This window comes from Mustelus asterias, chromosome 13, assembly GCF_964213995.1.
Source record: "Mustelus asterias chromosome 13, sMusAst1.hap1.1, whole genome shotgun sequence".
Taxonomy (NCBI): domain Eukaryota; kingdom Metazoa; phylum Chordata; class Chondrichthyes; order Carcharhiniformes; family Triakidae; genus Mustelus; species Mustelus asterias.
Window position 1 is genome coordinate 63,998,607 of NC_135813.1, and position 18,025 is coordinate 64,016,631.

Consider the following 18,025-nt stretch of genomic DNA (forward strand, 5'->3'; position numbering starts at 1 on the left):
GGTTGAGAAAACCATCCTTTATCCATTCCAGGAAACCCTCATCCATCGCACTGCTGCCAGTTTGATGAGCCCAATCAATATGCAGATTGAAGTCACCCAAAATAACTGCTGTGCCCTTACTGCACGCTTCTCTAATTTCCTGCTTGATACCATCCCCAACCTCACTACTACTGTTTGGTGACCTGCACAAAATTCCCACTCGAGTTTATTGTCCTTTGGTGTTCCGGAGCTCCACCCATACAGATTCCACATCGTCCAGGCTAATATCCTTCTTACATTGCATTAATCTCCTCTTTAACCAGGGGGTATGGGCTTGGGGCTGAGTGGCCTACTCCTGCTCCTAGGTCCTAACTTCACATGTGCTAGGACCAGGTGTGCAGGCAATGGGGTGTAGAATTTTAAGCAATGATGCTGTAGCCTTGGGAGAAGACATTGCCATTGGCATGGCACGGCATGACACTCCATGGGTCATGGACTGGCCGTTAAGAACATCCTTCCCCATCTGGAACTTGCCCGGAGGCCACCAGGGTTTCAGTCAATGCTGCTGAGGATAGAGTTGAATCTTAGAATCCTTACCATGCAGAACAGGCCATTCGATAACCCTGGTTTGTCCAGCCTCTGCTTATAGCTCTTACCCTCTAATCCAGGCAGCAGCCTGGTAAACCTCTTCCGCACCCTCTCCAAAACCTCCACATCCTTCCTATAATGTGGCAACCAGAATTGAATACTTGAAGTGCGGCCTAACCAAAGTTTTATAAAGCTGCAACAAGACATCGTGACTCTTGTACTCAGTGCTCCGACCAATAGCGGCAAGCATATCATATGCCTTCTTTACCACCCTATCTACTTGTGTGGCCACTTTCAGGAAGCGGTAGACTTGAACCTCAAGATCCCGCTGTACATCAATGCTGTTCAGAGTCCTGCAATTTACTGTATACGTACCTTTAATACTTGATTTCCCAAAGTGCAGCACCTTTACATGTACCTGGATTTTCATGTACATATTCATTTACATAGCCCATGTCCACAAATCGTCACCACTGCAACACAAAGATATAACTATCATTTTAAAGTCTTCCGTGAACACGCGTCACTGAGTCTCCATCTTATACAAGCTGGACATTCTCACTGTAAACAGCAACAAGCTCTCTGTGGGGTATTATCACAGTAAGAAGTCTCACAACACCAGGTTAAAGTCCAACAGGTTTATTTGGTAGCACAAGCCACAAGCTTTCGGAGCGTTGCTCCTTCGTCAGGTGAGTTCTGTTCACAAACAGGGCATATAAAGACACAAACTCAATTTACAAAATAATGGTTGGAATGTGAGTCTTTACAGGTAATCAAATCTTAAAGGTACAGACAATGTGAGTGGAGAGAGAGTTAAGCACAGGTTAAAGAGATGTGTATTGTCTCCAGCCAGGACTGTTAGTGAGATTTTGCAAGCCCAGGCAAGTCATGGGGGTTACAGATAGTGTGACATGAACCCAAGATCCTGGTTGAGGCCGTCCTCATGTGTGCGGAACTTGGCTATCAGTCTCTGCTCAGTGACTCTGCGCTGTCGTGTGTCGTGAAGGCCGCCTTGGAGAACGCTTACCCGAAGATCAGAGGCCGAATGCTCGTGACCACTGAAGCGTTCCCCAACAGGAAGAGAACACTCTTGCCTGGTGATTGTCGAGCGGTGTTCATTCATCCGTTGTCGTAGCGTCTGCATGGTCTCCCCAATGTACCATGCCTCGGGACATCCTTTCTTGCAGCGTATCAGGTAGACAACATTGGCCGAGTTGCAAGAGTATGTACCGTGTACCTGGTGGATGGTGTTCTCACGAGAGATGATGGCATCTGTGTCGATGATCCGGCACGTCTTGCAGAGTTTGCTGTGGCAGGGTTGTGTGGTGTCGTGGTCACTGTTCTGAAGGCTGGGTAGTTTGCTGCGGACAATGGTCTGTTTGAGGTTGTGCGGTTGTTTGAAGGCAAGAAGTGGGGGTGTGGGGATGGTCTTGGCAAGATGTTTGTCTTTATTGATGACATGTTGAAGGCTCCGGGGAAGATGTTGTAGCTTCTCCGCTCCGGGGAAGTACTGGACGACAAAGGATACTCTGTCCACCGTGTCCTGTGTTTGTCTTCTGAGGAGGTCGGTGCGGTTTTTCGCTGTGGCGCATCAGAACTGTCGATCGATGAGTCGAGCGCCATATCCTGTTCTTATGAGGGCATCTTTCAGCGTCTGGAGGTGTCTGTTGTGACACTCCTCATCCGAGGAGATTCTGTATATACGGAGGGCTTGTCCGTAGAGGATGGCTTCTTTAGTGTGTTTAGGGCGGAAGCTGGAGAAGTGGAGCATCGTGAGGTTTTCCGTGGGCTTGCGGTACAGTGAGGTGCTGAGGTGACCGTCCTTGATGGAGATGCGTGTGTCCAAGAATGCAACCGATTCCGGAGAGTAGTCCATGGTGAGTCTGATGGTGGGATGGAACTTGTTGATGTCATCATATAATTGTTTCAGTGATTGTTCACCATGAGTCCAAAGGAAGAAAATGTCATCGATGTATCTAGTGTATAGCATCGGTTGAAGGTCCTTTGCAGTGAAGAAGTCTTGTTCGAACCTGTACATGAAGATGTTGGCATATTGAGGTGCGAATTTTGTCCCCATGGCTGTTCCGTGTGTCACACTTTCTGTAACCTCCACGACTTGCCTGGACTTGCAAAATCTCACTAACTATCCTGTCTGGAGACAATACACATCTCTTTAACCTGTGCTTAACCCTCTCTCCACTCACATTGTCTGTACCTTTAAGACTTGATTACCTGTAAAGACTCGCATTCCAACCATTATTTTGTAAATTGAGTTTGTGTCTTTATATGCCCTGTTTGTGAACAGAACTCCCACTCACCTGACGAAGGAGCAGTGCTCCGAAAGCTAGTGGCTTGTGCTACCAAATAAACCTGTTGGACTTTAACCTGGTTTTGTGAGACTTCTTACTGTGTTTACCCCAGTCCAACGCCGGCATCTCCACATCAGGTATTATCACAACCTCACAATTTAATTTCCTTAACCTTATCCAGAGATTAACTAATGGATTGATACAATTGCCTCAGCTACTGCATTCTCCCTGAATAATTCATTATTTTCAGTGTGTTGTGTCTGTGTTTCACCAGGGGGTGTGACCAATAGTGTGACCGGAGAGCTGTTTACACAATCCTTGCGTCCTGCAGCCTACATGGTCAGCAGCTCCATGAACTGGATCAGCTTTTTCTTTGTCAGTCTGATGTTCCCCCTCATTGTGGTAAGTACCTCCAGGCGTCTTCAGTAAACCCATCAAGCCCTATATCCACTGATGCAGTTTATCACAACCCCTGGTCTGGGTAAAGGCAGAGGGTATTGGGGAAAAGGATAGAAGTGTGGGGGAGAGGGCAGGGGATATGGGGAAAGGGCAGGGGTGTGTGGGGATAGGGCAGGGGATGTGGGGCAGAGGGCAGGGGTCAGGTGAGAGGGCAGGGGGTGTGGGGGAGAGGGCAGGGGGTGTGGGGGAGAGGGCAGGGGGGTGTAGGGGAGAGAGCATGGGGAGTGGGGATAGGGCAGGGGATGGGGGGAGAGGGCAGGGAGTATAGGGGATAGGGCAGGGGGTGTGGGGATAGGGCAGGGGGTGTGGGAGATAGGGCAGGGGCATAGGGCAGGGGATGTGGGGATAGGGCAGGGGTTTTGGGGATAGAGCATGGGGAGTGGGGATAGGGTAGGAGGTGTGGGGATAGGGCAGGGGGTGTGGGGGATAGGGCAGGAGGTGTGGGGATAGGGCAGGATGTGGCGGGAGAGGGCAGGGGACGTGGGGATAGGATGGGGGTGTGCGGATAGGGCAACGGGTGTGGGGGATAGGGCAGGGGGCGTGGGGATAGGGCACGGGGCATGGGGATAGGGCAAGGGGTGTGGGGATAGGGCAGGGGGCGTGGGGATAGGGCACGGGGCATGGGGATAGGGCAAGGGGTGTGGGGATAGGGCAGGGGGCGTGAGGAGAGGGCAGGGGAGGGGGGAATAGGGCAGGGGGGTGTGGGGGAGAGGGCAGGGGGGTGTGGGGGAGAGGGTAGGGTGTGGGGGGGAGAGGGTAAGGGGTGTGGGGGGAGAGGGTAGGGGGTGAGGGGGAGAGGGCAGGGGGTGAGGGGAGAGGATAGGGGGTGTGGTGGGAGAGGGTAGGGGGTGTGGGGATAGGGCAGGGGGCATTGGGAAAGGGCACGGTGAATGGGGATAGGGCAAGGGGTGTGAGGATAGGGCAGGGGGTGTGGGGGAGAGGGTAAGGGGTGGGAGGGGAGAGGGTAAGGGGTGTGGGGGGAGAGGGTAGTGGGTGAGGGGGAGAGGGCAGGGGGTGAGGGGAGAGGGTAGGGGGTGTGGGGGGAGAGGGCAGGGGGTGTGGGGGGAGAGGGCAGGGGGTGTGGGGAGAGAGGGCAGGGGGTGTGGGGAGAGGGCAGGGGGTGTGAGGATAGGGGAGGGGGTGTGGGGAGATGGTAGGGGGTGTGGGGGAGGGTCGGGGGTGTGGGGGGAGGGTTGGGGGTGTGGGGGAGGGTAGGGGTTGTGGGGGGAGGGTAGGGGGTGTGGGGAGAGGGTAGGGGGTGTGGGGGGAGGGTAGGGGGTGTGGGGAGAGGGTAGGGGGTGTGGGGGGAGGGTAGGGGGTGTGGGGAGAGGGTAGGGGGTGTGGGGAGAGGGTAGGGGGTGTGGGGGGAGAGGGTAGGGGGTGTGGGGGAGGGGAGGGGGTGTGGGGGGAGAGGGTAGGGGGTGTGGGGAGAGGGTAGGGGGTGAGGGGAGAGGGTAGGGGGTGAGGGGAGAGGGTAGGGGGTGTGGGGAGATGGTAGGGGGTATGGGGAGAGGGTAGTGGGTGTGGGGAGATGGTAGGGGGTATGGGGAGAGGGTAGGGGGTGTGGGGAGAGGGTAGGGGGTGTGGGGGGAGGATAGGGGGTGTGGGGGGAGAGGGTAGGGGGTGTGGGGGGAGAGTAGGGGGTGTGGGGGGAGAGGGTAGGGGGTGTGGGGAGAGGGTAGGGGGTGAGGGGAGAGGGTAGGGGGTGTGGGGGGAGAGGGCAGGGGGTGTGGGGAGAGGGTAGGGGGTGTGGGGGGAGAGGGTAGGTGGTGTGGGGAGAGGGTGGGGGGGGAGAGGGCGGGGGTGTGGGGAGAGGGTAGGGGGTGTGGGGAGAGGGTAGGGGGTGTGGGGAGAGGGTAGGGGGTGTGGGGGGAGAGGGCAGGGGGTGTGGGGAGAGGGTCGGGAGGGAGAGAGTAGGGGGGTGAGGGGGGGGGGCAGGGTTATAACGGGAGAGATGGGTAGGAGTGTGGTGAACCTGTCAGTGACTCTCTCAGCCTCGGTACTCCAGTCCTGCTCTTTAATGAAGCAGGTTTATTTTGATCGGCTGAATGCTGTGTGATTGGCTGCATGCTGTGCGCCTTTGTTTGACAGGAGGGATTGCAGCAGTTTTGTTTCCTCATCTTTCTGGCTGAGTGTCTCCTGGTGACTGTGTTCTTATACATCATCTTACCCGAAACCAAGAACAAGTCCTTCCTGGAAATCGAGAAGGAATTTCGTGCCCGGAATTTCAAGTATGAATTGACGGAGAGCGTCAACAGAGACCTGCAGATCACAAGATGTTGAAAAAATGTAACTGGCCTCCAAGAAACCAGCCCTACTACAGCCTGTCACACTGTCTTGGGGCCTGTACAATCGCCCCATTAAAGCAGTGCAAAGCAGTGTACCCACGAGGGGTTTCAGCTTGTCTGCAGAAGGAGGAAATTGCCAGTGTCTTACATGAGTGAGTTCAGCCAGTGTTACTACCTCCTGAGGTAATGTGGGCAGTTTCATGGAGAGTGTGAAGGTTTTGATTTGAACTGAATGTGGCGACACTGCATAACACACAGTGCCCAGATAGTCAGGACCTTCCTCAGTCACTGATTCCAAGATGATTTGAAAACTGGAATTGCAGCTTAGTTCAAAAAAGCCATGGCTTAAGTATAATCATTACTAAACTTGAGTACAAATAGAATGTATGAAGTTTTTACTCATTCAGAGAACTTGTAACTAATGCAATGATACTGTGCCTTTCAGAAATGTATTTTTGTCAAGTTTCCTGTGCAGTGTTTGTTCTATGCACTCGCAGCCATTCTATCTATTATCTGTAGTTACTGCAGCAGCATAATTGCTTCTAATTGCTAGAGTATTGATTTTAATCTGAATTAATGCTGTTCTGCTCTTTTCGGTGTTCCCTGGGATTTTGCAGAGTGGGGCTTGATATCATATGACTGAGTACAACTAGGCTTTTACAGAATATTCTAGCTGAGATGCTGCTTTTGAGTTTAGAGAGAGCAGTGTCTCTCTTTTCTCTCTGAAGACTGGAATCTGCTGGGAGAGAAGTCTTTAAGAATCTGCTGTATGAGAGTGGATCTTTCTCTGAGAGTTGCTGCTGTCAAAGCTACAGAGAGAGAGAGAGGTATCCCTTTCTGTCTCTGAAGGCTGGACACTGGGAGCTGCCAGAGATTAGGTTTACCTCGCTGATATTTTGCTGCTTAGAGGATATGTCCTTCTCTGGAAACTGCTGTCTGGATCTCTGTCCAAAAGTGTTAAAAGGTTGGAAATCCAGTACCACGTGAGCGTACTTGTTTTTTGTGCTAACTAATTCTGAAGAAGGGTGTATGTCAATGGGGATATTGTTTTAAATTGGAACAATAGAGATAGCTCGCTGTTAAGGATTATTTTTTGTTATGTTTAAGTATTTTAATAGGTAAAAGTTATGCTAATTCCTTTTGTTATATACTAACAGTGTTCTTAAATAAAGTTTGTTTTGATAAAAGCTTCCGAGTGTGTCACTTGAATCATACCTGGAGTGAAATACCTTATGCTCACCCTAATTCTAAAATCAAATATAAAATTTAGGGTCTAGATTAACTTCATAAAATACTTGGAGTTTCTGATCTGGGCCTTTACACTAAACATACTGTCACAAACCTATCAAATAAAAGTTGGTTTCAGATTCAAGTGTCTCTTCTATAAAACAGATTACTTTACACACTGGCCTTTGAACAACTTTACTCTGGTTCTACTCAAATACAAATCTCTGGAATTAGTCAGTGTCATGACAATAATTGACTGTGCTTGTGGACTCCAGTATTAGATACAATACGGTACACTACATGTACTATATGGAATCACACAACCTGGTGATCAAAGTCCAATAGCACAGTTTAGAGAAGGTTGTAACGAGGCTGCAGATGCCTTGCAGTTATGTGTTCATGTTATGAAAATGTGTTATTAATAATGTTAGTTTACAGCAATGGTATTGGGTGTCCTGCAACTTAAAAATAAGACCTGGTGTCAGAAGTAAGCTAACCGCAACGATGGAGGTTCTGAAATCACCGAGAGAGCTCAGATTGGAGGGCAATCCCGTCAGGAGGGAGGGGATTCCATCAGCGCTTTGGCCAGTACCTCACAGCAACAGGCAATGATAAGAGAGACGCACTCGTACAGCCTTCCACCTTTCTTCATGTAGCAGTGAAAGAAGCCCTGGAGGTTCATAGCACATTCACGTTTGAAAGTGATGCGAAACAACATGATTTTAAGGAAATAAGGGGAAAATTTGAAGTTTACTGAAGTCCTAAGAAAGATACAATTTATTTTACATGCACACAAGACAGTGGCAACATTAGTCAGTATGTAACTGAGCTGAGAAAATGGGCTAAATCATGTGAATTTGGAGAGCTTGAAGTATCACTCATCCATAGGATCCCTACAGTGCAGAAAGAGGCCATTCAGCCCATCCACTCTCCAAAAGGGATTCCCACCCAGGCCCTCCTCTCCCCATAACCTTGCACATTTACCATGGCTAATCCACTTAACCGACACATCTTTGGACACTAAGAGGCAATTTATCATGGCCAACCCACCTAACCTGCACACGTTTGGATTGCGGGAGGAAACCGGAGCACCCGGAGGAAACCCACACAGACGCGGGGAGAATGTGCAGACTCCACACAGTCACCCAATGGCGGAATCAAACCCAGGTCCCTGGTGCTGTGAGGCAGCAGTGTTCACCACTATGCCACCGTGCCAACCTTGCAACTTAATTCTTTTAGTAAATCCTTGGGGGACATTTGAATTTCCAAAGCAAGCATTTCTGGTCTCAACTGAGATCCTAAGTGCCTGCTGAATAGTTTTTAGACTGTGTTGCTTTTAGTTTGTTACAGTGAATGTCTTAAAATTTGAAACTCTGTGTTAACCATTTAGTTGGTCACTGAAAATTCAAATTTCTTTTTAAAGTTCTCAGTCTCTATGGGGTTCGTGACAACATGATTCATATTTTGAATCAGACGAATATTCTAATTATTTGAGCTCTCAAACGAGTGCTCAAATAATTGCAGAATATCCCTAAGATGCAACAGTGTTTCCCGAAAGTTTGTCAGAAGTGCTAATATCACGATTTTTACGCTATTAGCAGAAGCCAGTGTGCTGGATGATACAATTCTACACTTGACTTGGACTAATAGGGCGGGCCTTGCTCATCCCGCAACCGTAAAGTCCCGCCTGAGGTCAACTCACCTTTCCATGGCCCCTCACCCATTCCGATTCCCATAGTGGGTGGGATGGTAAAATTTCAGCCATAGAGTTCATTTCATATTGAACTGGGGAATATCTTCATCTCTAAGAACTTCTTACATCAGTGAAATTAATGCTTTCTCGACTTAACAGTTTTAAAGTTTTGTCATCCATGATTACAAAGAGTTGATAATCATAATGTTGTATATTTACAGACAGAAATAAATGTTCCAGTGACCAAACTCTGTCTGCTTTTGTATTGAGGGTCCAGTTGCGATACGGGGAGAACGTGCAAACTCCACACAGATAGTGACCCAAACCAGGAATCGAACTTGGGCCCTTGGTGCTGTGAGGCAACAGTGCTAACCACTGTGCCACCGTGCCCACCCAACAATAACCACAACTTCACCAATAGGAAACAACAGTGAAGGGCTCATCTGGGATTTGAACCCGGGACCTCTCGCAAACTCGCTAATTGTGACACCCAAAGTGAGAATCATACCCCTAAACCAACGAGCCACGGTTACTAGGAATCTGTGAGTCTGTGCGGATCCCAGAGATCCACACCAGGCCGCACAGTGAGAGCATTATCAATGGCCCACAGTAGAAGTGATCATGTGTACGCTCGCTGATGCTAAAAACCATTCAGCCTTGGATGTGAGTTCAGGCTTCTGGCAGGTCAAGCGGGGTGAATACAGCTCCTACCTCTGTACCGTCAGTACACCATACGGGCGTTACAGGGTTTTACACTTACCTTCTAGTGTTAATTCAGCTCCTGAGGTGTTGCACAGAACAGTGAGGCAACAATTTGAAGAGTTAGAGGACGTAGAAAGCTATATTGACACAGTGCTGGTCTGGGGAGACACACGGCAACATAACCACAGACTGAGGCAGGTTCTGGTAAGAACTCAGGAATGGAATTCCAAGTTGAAGAAGGAAAAGTGCAAAATAGGTCTTCACAAAATCATGGACTTGGGACATGAGTTAACAAGCAAGGGACTGAAGCCAGACCAGAGTAAAATTGAAGCAGCTGTGAACATGCCACCCACAGAATGTAAGGAAGACTCGGAGAGGTTTTTGGGCACGGTGACCTATCCTGGGAAATTCAATCTGAACACGTCAGACCTGACAGCACCTCTCGGAGAACTTGTACAAAACGATGTGGAGTGGGATGGGGAACAAAGTCACCAAAAAGCTTTAACCAATCTAAATATAACACTGACCCAGACACCAGTGTTAAAGTATCACAATGTCAGTCAGGCAGTCAGGATATCAGTGGATGCTTCAAACACCAACCTGAGAACTGTCCTGTTGCAAAATGAGGAACCAGTGGTGCATACTCCAAAGGCGATGATGTCTAAATAGAGTAAGAAATGCTCACGTAAATAGAAGCAAAATAATGTGGCTGCTGGAAATCTGAAATAAAAACGGAAAATGCTGGATAACCTCAGCAGGTCTGGCAGCATCTGTGGAGAGAGAAACAGAGTTAATGTTTCGAGTCCGCGTGACCCTTTTACAGAATTGAAGAGCGGTAGAAATGTGATGGATTATATAATTGGAGGGATGGATTGGATGGAGGAGGTGGGGCAGAATAGAAGGATATAGAAACATAGAAGATAGGAGCAGGGGGAGGCCATTTGGCCCTTCGAGCCTGCTCCGCCATTCATCACGATCATGGCTGATCATCCAACTCAATAGTCTAATCCTGCTTTTTCACCATAACCTTTGATCCCATTCGCCCCAAGTGCTATATCCAGCTGCCTCTTGAATAAATTCAATGGTTTGGCAACTACTTCCTGTGGTAATGAATTCCACAGGTTCACCACTCTTTGGGTGAAGAAATGTCTCCTCACCTCCGTCCTAAATGGTCTACCCTGAATCCTCAGACTGTGACCCCTGGTTCTGGACTCCCCCCACCATTGGGAATATCCGCCCTGCCTCTACCCTGTCTAGTCCTGTTAGAATTTTATAAGTCTCTCTGAGATCCCCCCTCATTCGTCTGAACTCCAGCGAAAACAATCCTAATCTAGTCAATCTCTCCTCATACATCAGTCATGCCATCCCCGGAATCAGCCTGGTAAACCTTTGCTGCATTCCCTCGAGAGCAAGAACATCCTTCCTCAGAAAAGGAGACCAAAATTGCACACAATACTCTAGGTGTGGCCTCACCAAGGCCCTGTATAATTGCAACAACACATCCCTGCACCTGTACTCGAAAGCTCTCGCAATGAAGGCCAACATACCATTTGCCTTCTTCACTGCCTGCTGCACCTGCATGCTTACCTTCAGCAACTGGTGCACAAGGACACCCAGGTCCTGCTGCACACTCCCCTCTCCCAATTTACAGCCATTCAGTAGTAATCTACCTTCTTGTTTTTGCTTCCGAAGTGAATAAGCTCACATTTATCCAAATTATACTGCATCTGCCATTGATTTGCCCACTTACCCAACCTGTCCAGATCATGCTGAAGGATCTCTGCACCCTCGTCACAGTTCACCCTCCCACCCAACTTGGTATCATCTGCAAACTTTGAGATGTTACATTTTGTTGCCTCATCCCAATCATTAATATACATTGTGAATAGCTGGGGTCCCAGCACCGATCCCTGTGGCACCCCACTAGTTACTGCCTGCCAATTTGAAAAGGACCTATTAATTCCTACTCTTTGTTTCCTCTCTGCCAACCAGTTTTCTATCCATCTCAATACACTTCCCCCAATCCCATGCACTTTAATCTACACGACAATGTCTTGTGCGGGACTTTGTCAAACGCTTTCTGAAAGTCCGAATATACCACATTGACTGGTTCCCCCTTGTCAACTCTACATCTTCAAAGAATTCCAACAGATTTGTCAAGCATGATTTCCCCTTCATCAGTCCATGCTGACTCTGTCTGATCCTGCCACTGCTTTCTAAATGCTCTGCTGTAAGGGATAGGTCGGAGCAAAGGAGAGACTGACAAAGGTGTCAAGGACATAAGGCTGTCATGGACCAGCCTTGGGTCACTCTCTGTGCAGAGGTTGCACGTTCTCCCGGAGTCTGCGTGGGTTTCCTCCCACAGTCCAAAGATGTGCGGGTTAGGTGGAATGGCAATGGTACATTGGCCCCTTAGTGCCCGAGATGTGTAGGTCAGGGGAATTAGTGGGGTAAATACGTGGGGTTAAAGGGATTTGGGCCTGGGTGGAATGCTCTGTCGGGGAGTTGGTTCAGATTCAATGGGCTGAATGGCCTCCTTTTGCAATGTGGGGATTCTCTGATAAGATAAAGGCGGGGGGGGGAGGGGTGGTTTGCAAATGGTGCCATTAACAACTGAAGAAGGTGCTTATTGTGACAAAATGGGGGAACAAAGGTCAGTGTTCAGTGGGAGCAACACTGAACAACTCGGGACAGGATGCCAAGAAATGCACGTGTTAGGCCGACAACACTTCCACCAGTTTGTCTATGGCACAGACATGGAGGTAGAGTCTGATCATAAGCCTCTAGAAGCAATATTTTAAAATCCCCTAAACTGTGCACCACCGAGAATCCAAAGATTTCTACTGCATCTGGAGAAATGTCAGGTCAGATTTAAATCCAAACCAGGTCAAGAAATGTACATTGCGGACACTCTATCACATTAATATCCACCCGTCATGGAGGAAGAGAATAAAGAAACGGAAACGCAGGTTCACATTCTGACAAAACACTTACCTGTGACCGTAACCAGGCTGCATCAGATCAGGGAAGTGACCAAGAACGACGGCACCCTGAGTAAACTGCAGCGAATGTAAAACCACTGCCCACACCTTCTGCTGTACAAAAGTATTGGAACTTTCTTCAGGATCTTCATGTAGCAGAGAGGCAGGATTCTCTGGCTGTGCTCACCTCAAAATCAGAGAATCCCACCCGAGGTCAATGGAGCTTTGCATGGTCTGCCCCCACCCGCTACAATTCCCATGGCGGGCGAGACGGGAGAACTCCCCCCAATATTTTTTAAGGGGAAAAAAGATAATAATTTCTGCAACATTGAGGAAAGGAATGCTGCCATGGTTTCATGGTCATCAGTAGATCCTTAATTCCAGGGTAGGGAGATGAAGAAGGATTGTGGGTGGCACGGTAGCACAGTGGTTAGCACTGCTGCCTCACAGCTCCAGGGACCCGGGTTCGATTCCCGGCTTGGGTCACTGTCTGTGTGGAGTCTGCACATTCTACCCGTGTCTGCGTGGGTTTCCTCCGGGTGCTCTGGTTTCCTCTCACAGTCCAAAGATGTGTGGGTTAGGTGGATTGGCCATGCTAAATTGCCCCTTAGTGTCAGGGGGACTAGCAGGGTAAATACATGGGGTAATGGGGATAAGGCCTGGGTAGAATTGTTGTCGGTGCAGACTCAATGGGCCGAATGACTTCCTTTAGCACTGTAGGGATTTAATGATTCCCGTCTGCAGTCCCTCTGGTAAATCTCTTCTCCAGCCTCTCCAACATTTTGACATCTTTCCTAAAGTGTGGTGCCTAAAATTGAACACAATGTTCCAGATGTTATAAAGATTCCGTGTGACTGTATTGCTTTTATTCTCTACGTCTCTTTTAAGAAAGTCAAGGATCCCAGAAGCTTTTATAAACAGCCTTCTCAGCTGACTCTGTCACTGTCGAATCTGTGGTTTGCCACTTAGCCTCCCATTCTCTCTACGGCCCAATTACAATTGGACCATTTGACTTTTGTTGCCTCTCTTCATCCAATCAGAATGAATTACCTCCCACTTCCCTTGGTTAAATGTCATCTGTCACGAGTCAGTGGATTTCAGCAACGTCATTAGGAGCTCCTACCATCCGCCTCACTGTCTCACATTCCCTACAGATCAATCCCAGGCTTTTCAGAAATCCTTCACTGTTGACTTGCCAGATGTTTCCTTGTTGAGATGATTCTTGTGCACAGTTGATGGTGGTGGGCCTCCCCTGGGTGTGGGCTGGGAGGAGGTGGTGGTGGGTGGGTGGGTTTGGGGGGGGGGGGGGGGGAGGTGGTAGTGGGGGGCATTTGATTGGATGGGGAGGTGCAGGGTGGAGAGTCCAGACTCTTCCCAATTGAGCCCGGGGTGGAGAAGGTGGGGCCCGGCTTACCTTAGGCTAAACGAGACTCTAAAGTGGCCAGTTAAGAATAACCTTGGACCTCACTGCACCGCTGCGGGTATTTGGTATTTTACCAGTGGCAATGAAGGGGCACTCCATCTTGGCAGCCTGGCATTGGATCCTCCAGTTGAGGGACCCTGTGCCCAGTGGAGGGCCCTGCTGGTGACAGGGACCAGCCCCAAACCCCGCCCCCCCTCCCCCAATCACACATACAAACCTGGCTGGGGTCTGCCTGACTGGCTCTGGTTAGACTCTGGTGTTACTCACCTGCCACTGTCTGCTGCTTCAGGGCATGCAGTTCCAGCAGAGGCCATCACTCCTGGTGGCGCTGCTGGACTGAAGCGCTGTCCGCCCTCTGATTGGCACTGGAATGGTTGTGGAGTGTTGCCTTTGACAGAGTGACACACCCTTCTCCACTGCAGCTCACCATGGTACTGCCATCTGCTCCAGAACTGCAGCCATGGCTCTCTGAGCCTCAGGTATGCCGGCTTCCCTCACCGCCCCAGTATGGGACCTTAACATCCACCACCCTACCTCCAAGATGGGTCACCTGTATTCAGGGAAACATCACTGCGTGGGGCATAACTAAAGCATTAACCTTTAAAAGATGCAAAGAGCTAAATTTATCTTTCAAACACTGCCATCCTCTACCAATCGCTGCCTTTCATTCTCTCTTCCAATCACTATCTCTCTCTCTCTCTCCCAAGCACTATCCCTCTCTCTCTCTCCCAATCACTATCCCCCTCTCTCTCTCTCTCCCAATCACGATCCCTCTCTCTCTCCTAATCACTATCCCTCTCTCTCTCCCAATCACTATCCCCCTCTCTCTCTCTCTCCCAATCACGATCCCTCTCTCTCTCCTAATCACTATCCCTCTCTCTCTCCCAATCACTATCCCCCCTCTCTCTCTCTCTCTTTTCCAATCACTATCCCTCTCTCTCTCTTTCCCAATCACTATCCCTCTCTCTCTTTCCCAATCACTATCCCTCTCTCTCTTTCCCAATCACTATCCCTCTCTCTCTCTCTTTCCCAATCACTGTCCCTCTCTCCCTCTCTCCCAATCATGATCCCCCTCTCTCTCTCTCAATCACTATCTCTCTCTCTCAATTACAATTCCTCTCTCTCTCTCCCAATCACTATCCTTCTCTCTATCTCTCTCTCTCCCAATCACTATCTGTCTCTCTCTCTCTCTCTCTCTTTGCCAATCCCTCTCTCACTCCCAATCACTATCCCCCTCTCTCTCTCTTCCAATCACTATCCCCCCCCTCTCTCTCTCTCTCTCTCTCCCAATCAATATCCCTTTCTATCTCTCCATCTCTCTCCCAATCACTAGCCTTCTCTCTCTCTCTCTCTTTTTCTGATCACTACCCCCTCTCTTTGCCAATCCCTCTCTCTCTCTCCCAACCGCTATCCCTCTCTCTCTCAATCACTATCCCTCTCTCTCCCCCCCAATCACTATCCCTCTCTCTCTCTCTCTTTTCCAATCACTATCCCTCTCTCTTTGCCAATCCCTCTCTCTCTCTCTCCCAATCACTATCCTTCTCTCTCTCTCTTTTCCAATCACTATCCCTCTCTCTTTGCCAATTGCTCTCTCTCTCTCTCTCTCTCTCCCAATCACTATCCCTCTCTCTCTCTCTTTTCCAATCACTATCCCTCTCTCTTTGCCAATCCCTCTCTTTCTCTCTCCCAATCACTATCCCGCTCTCCCAATCAGTATCTCTCTCTCTCTCTTTCCCAACCACTATCCCTCTTTCTCCCCCAGTTGCTATCTCTCTCTCTCTCTCCCAATTGCTACCCCTCTCTCTCTCTTTTTCAATCACTATCCCTCTCTCTTTGCCAATCCCTCTCTCTCTCTCTCTCTCTTCCAATCACTATCTCACTCTCTCCCAATCCCTATCTCTCTCTCTCTCTCCCAATCACTATCTTTCTCTCTCTCTCCCAATCAGTATCCCTTTCTATCTTTCCATCTCTCTCCCAATAACTATTCCTCTCTCTCTCTCTCCCACAATCACTAGCTACCCCTCATTCTCCCAATCACCTCACCTTCTCTCTCTCTTCATCAGCTTCCTCTTCTAAATGCTGCTATCCACTCCATCTGTTCTCTAATTCCCAGCCACCCCCCCCCTCCCCCGTCACCCCCCTCCCCCGTCACCCCCCTCCCCCGTCACCCCCCCTCGCTCAGTTGGCTGTCCTTATTCCAGTTGCCTGCACTTCCTAGTTGTTGCCCGAATGTTTCTTATTTGCTCAACCCCAGCCTGCCCCAGTGTCGAGCCAGGGGCTAAATTCAGAAATGTAACTGACTGTGATGAGAAACTACTCTGGGATTCCCAGCGAGCTCATTGCTCTCAATTCAATGAGTCCTGAGATCAATAGGGAGTGCACCCTGGCCTAGCCTTCCTGGTGTAAGGTCATTCGCTGCACACTGAGTGTGGGCAGACCAATTCCAATGCAACTGAGCATGACAGTGTATTAACCATTGAGATCAGCATTGGATCATATCAGCTGCCTCTGTCCTCTCTGCAAACACCAACCACTAACTGTACAATTGGTAGGAATGGTGTGAAATTCATAGCAGCTCTGTCTTCAGTCCAGTGAATTTCTCTCTATCCATGATCAAGGAGCTTTGCAGCAGACGCCATTAAGACACCAAAAAGCACAGTTATTTATATATATTTTTTATTCATTTGTGGGACATGGGCGTCGCTGGCTGGCCAGCATTTGTTGCCCATCCCTACTTGCCCGAGGGCAGTTGAGAGTCAACCACATTGCTGTGGCTCTGGAGTCATATGTAGGCCAGACCAGGCAAGGACGGCAGATTTCCTTCCCTAAAGGACATTAGTGAACCAGATGGGTTTTTCCGACAATGGTTTCATGGCCATCAGTAGATTCTTAATTCCAGATATTTTTTATTGAATTCAAATTCCACCATCTGCCGTGGCGGGATTCGAACCCGGGTCCCCAGAGCATTAGCTGAGTTTCTGGGTTTACATAGAAACATAGAAACCCTACAGTGCAGAAGGAGGCCATTCGGCCTATCGAGTCTGCACCGACCACAATCCCACCCAGGCCCTACCCCCACATATTTACCCACTAATCCCCTCTAACCTACGTATCCCAGGACTCGAAGGGGCAATTTTTAACCTGGCCAATCAACCTAACCTGCACATCTTTTGGACTGTGAGAGGAAACCGGAGCACCCGGAGGAAACCCACGCAGACACGAGGAGAATGTGCAAACTCCACACAGACAGTGACCCGAGCCGGGAATCGAACCCAGGACCCTGGAGCTGTGAAGCAGCAGTGCTAACCACTGTGCTACCGTGCCGCCCTAATAGTTAAATAGTTAATAGTCTAGTGATAATACCACTGGGCCATCACCTCCCCACACTGCCTGCAGTAGGAAATCGTTTCTGGTACAATTCCATCCAATCAGATCCCGACACTTCAGTCACAGTCCGGGAGAGAATGGGGCCTCGAGGGTGGAATTCTCCCATCCCACCCGTGGAGGGTTTGGTGGTGGGCGGGAGCGGAGAATCTATCGGGAGCCAAAAAAGTAGGAAACCCGCCGGCATAAAATCACCTTGGAATTCCCCAGCGGTGGGTGGGTCTTCCCGCTGGCTAGCTGGTGCCGCTCACACCATTTACACTTATTTACTCATTTAACCAACTGGTCACCAGCATCCCGTCAGGCCTCCCAATCCTGCGTCAGCCCACTGAGAACTTACCTCGTCCTAAACGATCCCGGGAATGGTAGGCCTGACATACGATGAACGTCTGAGGATCGTGGGATTGTATTCATTGGAGTTTAGGAGGTTGAGGGGAGATCTAATAGAAACTTACAAGATAATGAACGGCTTAGATAGGATGGACGTAGGGAAGTTGTTTCCATTAGCAGGGGAGACTAGGACGCGGGGGCACAGCCTTAGAATAAAAGGGAGTCACTTTAGAACAGAGATGAGGAGAAATTTCTTCAGCCAGAGAGTGGTAGGTCTGTGGAACTCATTGCCACAGAGGGCTGTGGAGGCCGAGACGTTAAGCGTCTTCAAGACAGAAATTGATAAATTCTTGATTTCTCGAGGAATTAAGGGCTATGGGGAGAGAGCGGGTAAATGGAGTTGAAATCAACCATGATTGAATGGTGGAGTGGACTCGATGGGCCGAATGGCCTTACTTCCGCTCCTATGTCTTATGGTCTTAAACCCCGAGTGCTAATGGGTGGTGTGTGTGCACAAGGCGCTCCTCAGTTCGCCAGAGACTGGAGGGTGAGTGCAACAACTTTCTACCACAGTGCTACACTGTTCCTGATGCACTCTACACCACTCTGCTGGGGCAGACCAGCTCCTACCCTCCATCTCCGTGCCGGGCTGGCCTTCATGG

At 49.5% G+C, this 18,025-nt stretch overlaps 1 protein-coding gene across 6 annotated transcripts in view; it reads left to right on the forward strand.

Moving 5' to 3' along the window:
- The window catches only part of slc2a11b (solute carrier family 2 member 11b), a 57,268-nt gene extending 50,468 nt beyond the window's left edge, over positions 1–6,800 (forward strand). For all 6 annotated transcript variants that reach the window (XM_078226937.1, XM_078226934.1, XM_078226936.1 and 3 more), the window contains 2 exons: positions 3,151–3,278; positions 5,427–6,800. In XM_078226937.1, coding sequence (XP_078083063.1) covers positions 3,151–3,278; positions 5,427–5,618 — 320 coding nt within the window. In that variant the 3' untranslated portion in view covers positions 5,619–6,800. The remainder of the gene's footprint in view (positions 1–3,150; positions 3,279–5,426) is intronic.
- Positions 6,801–18,025: the final 11,225 nt, after the last annotated feature.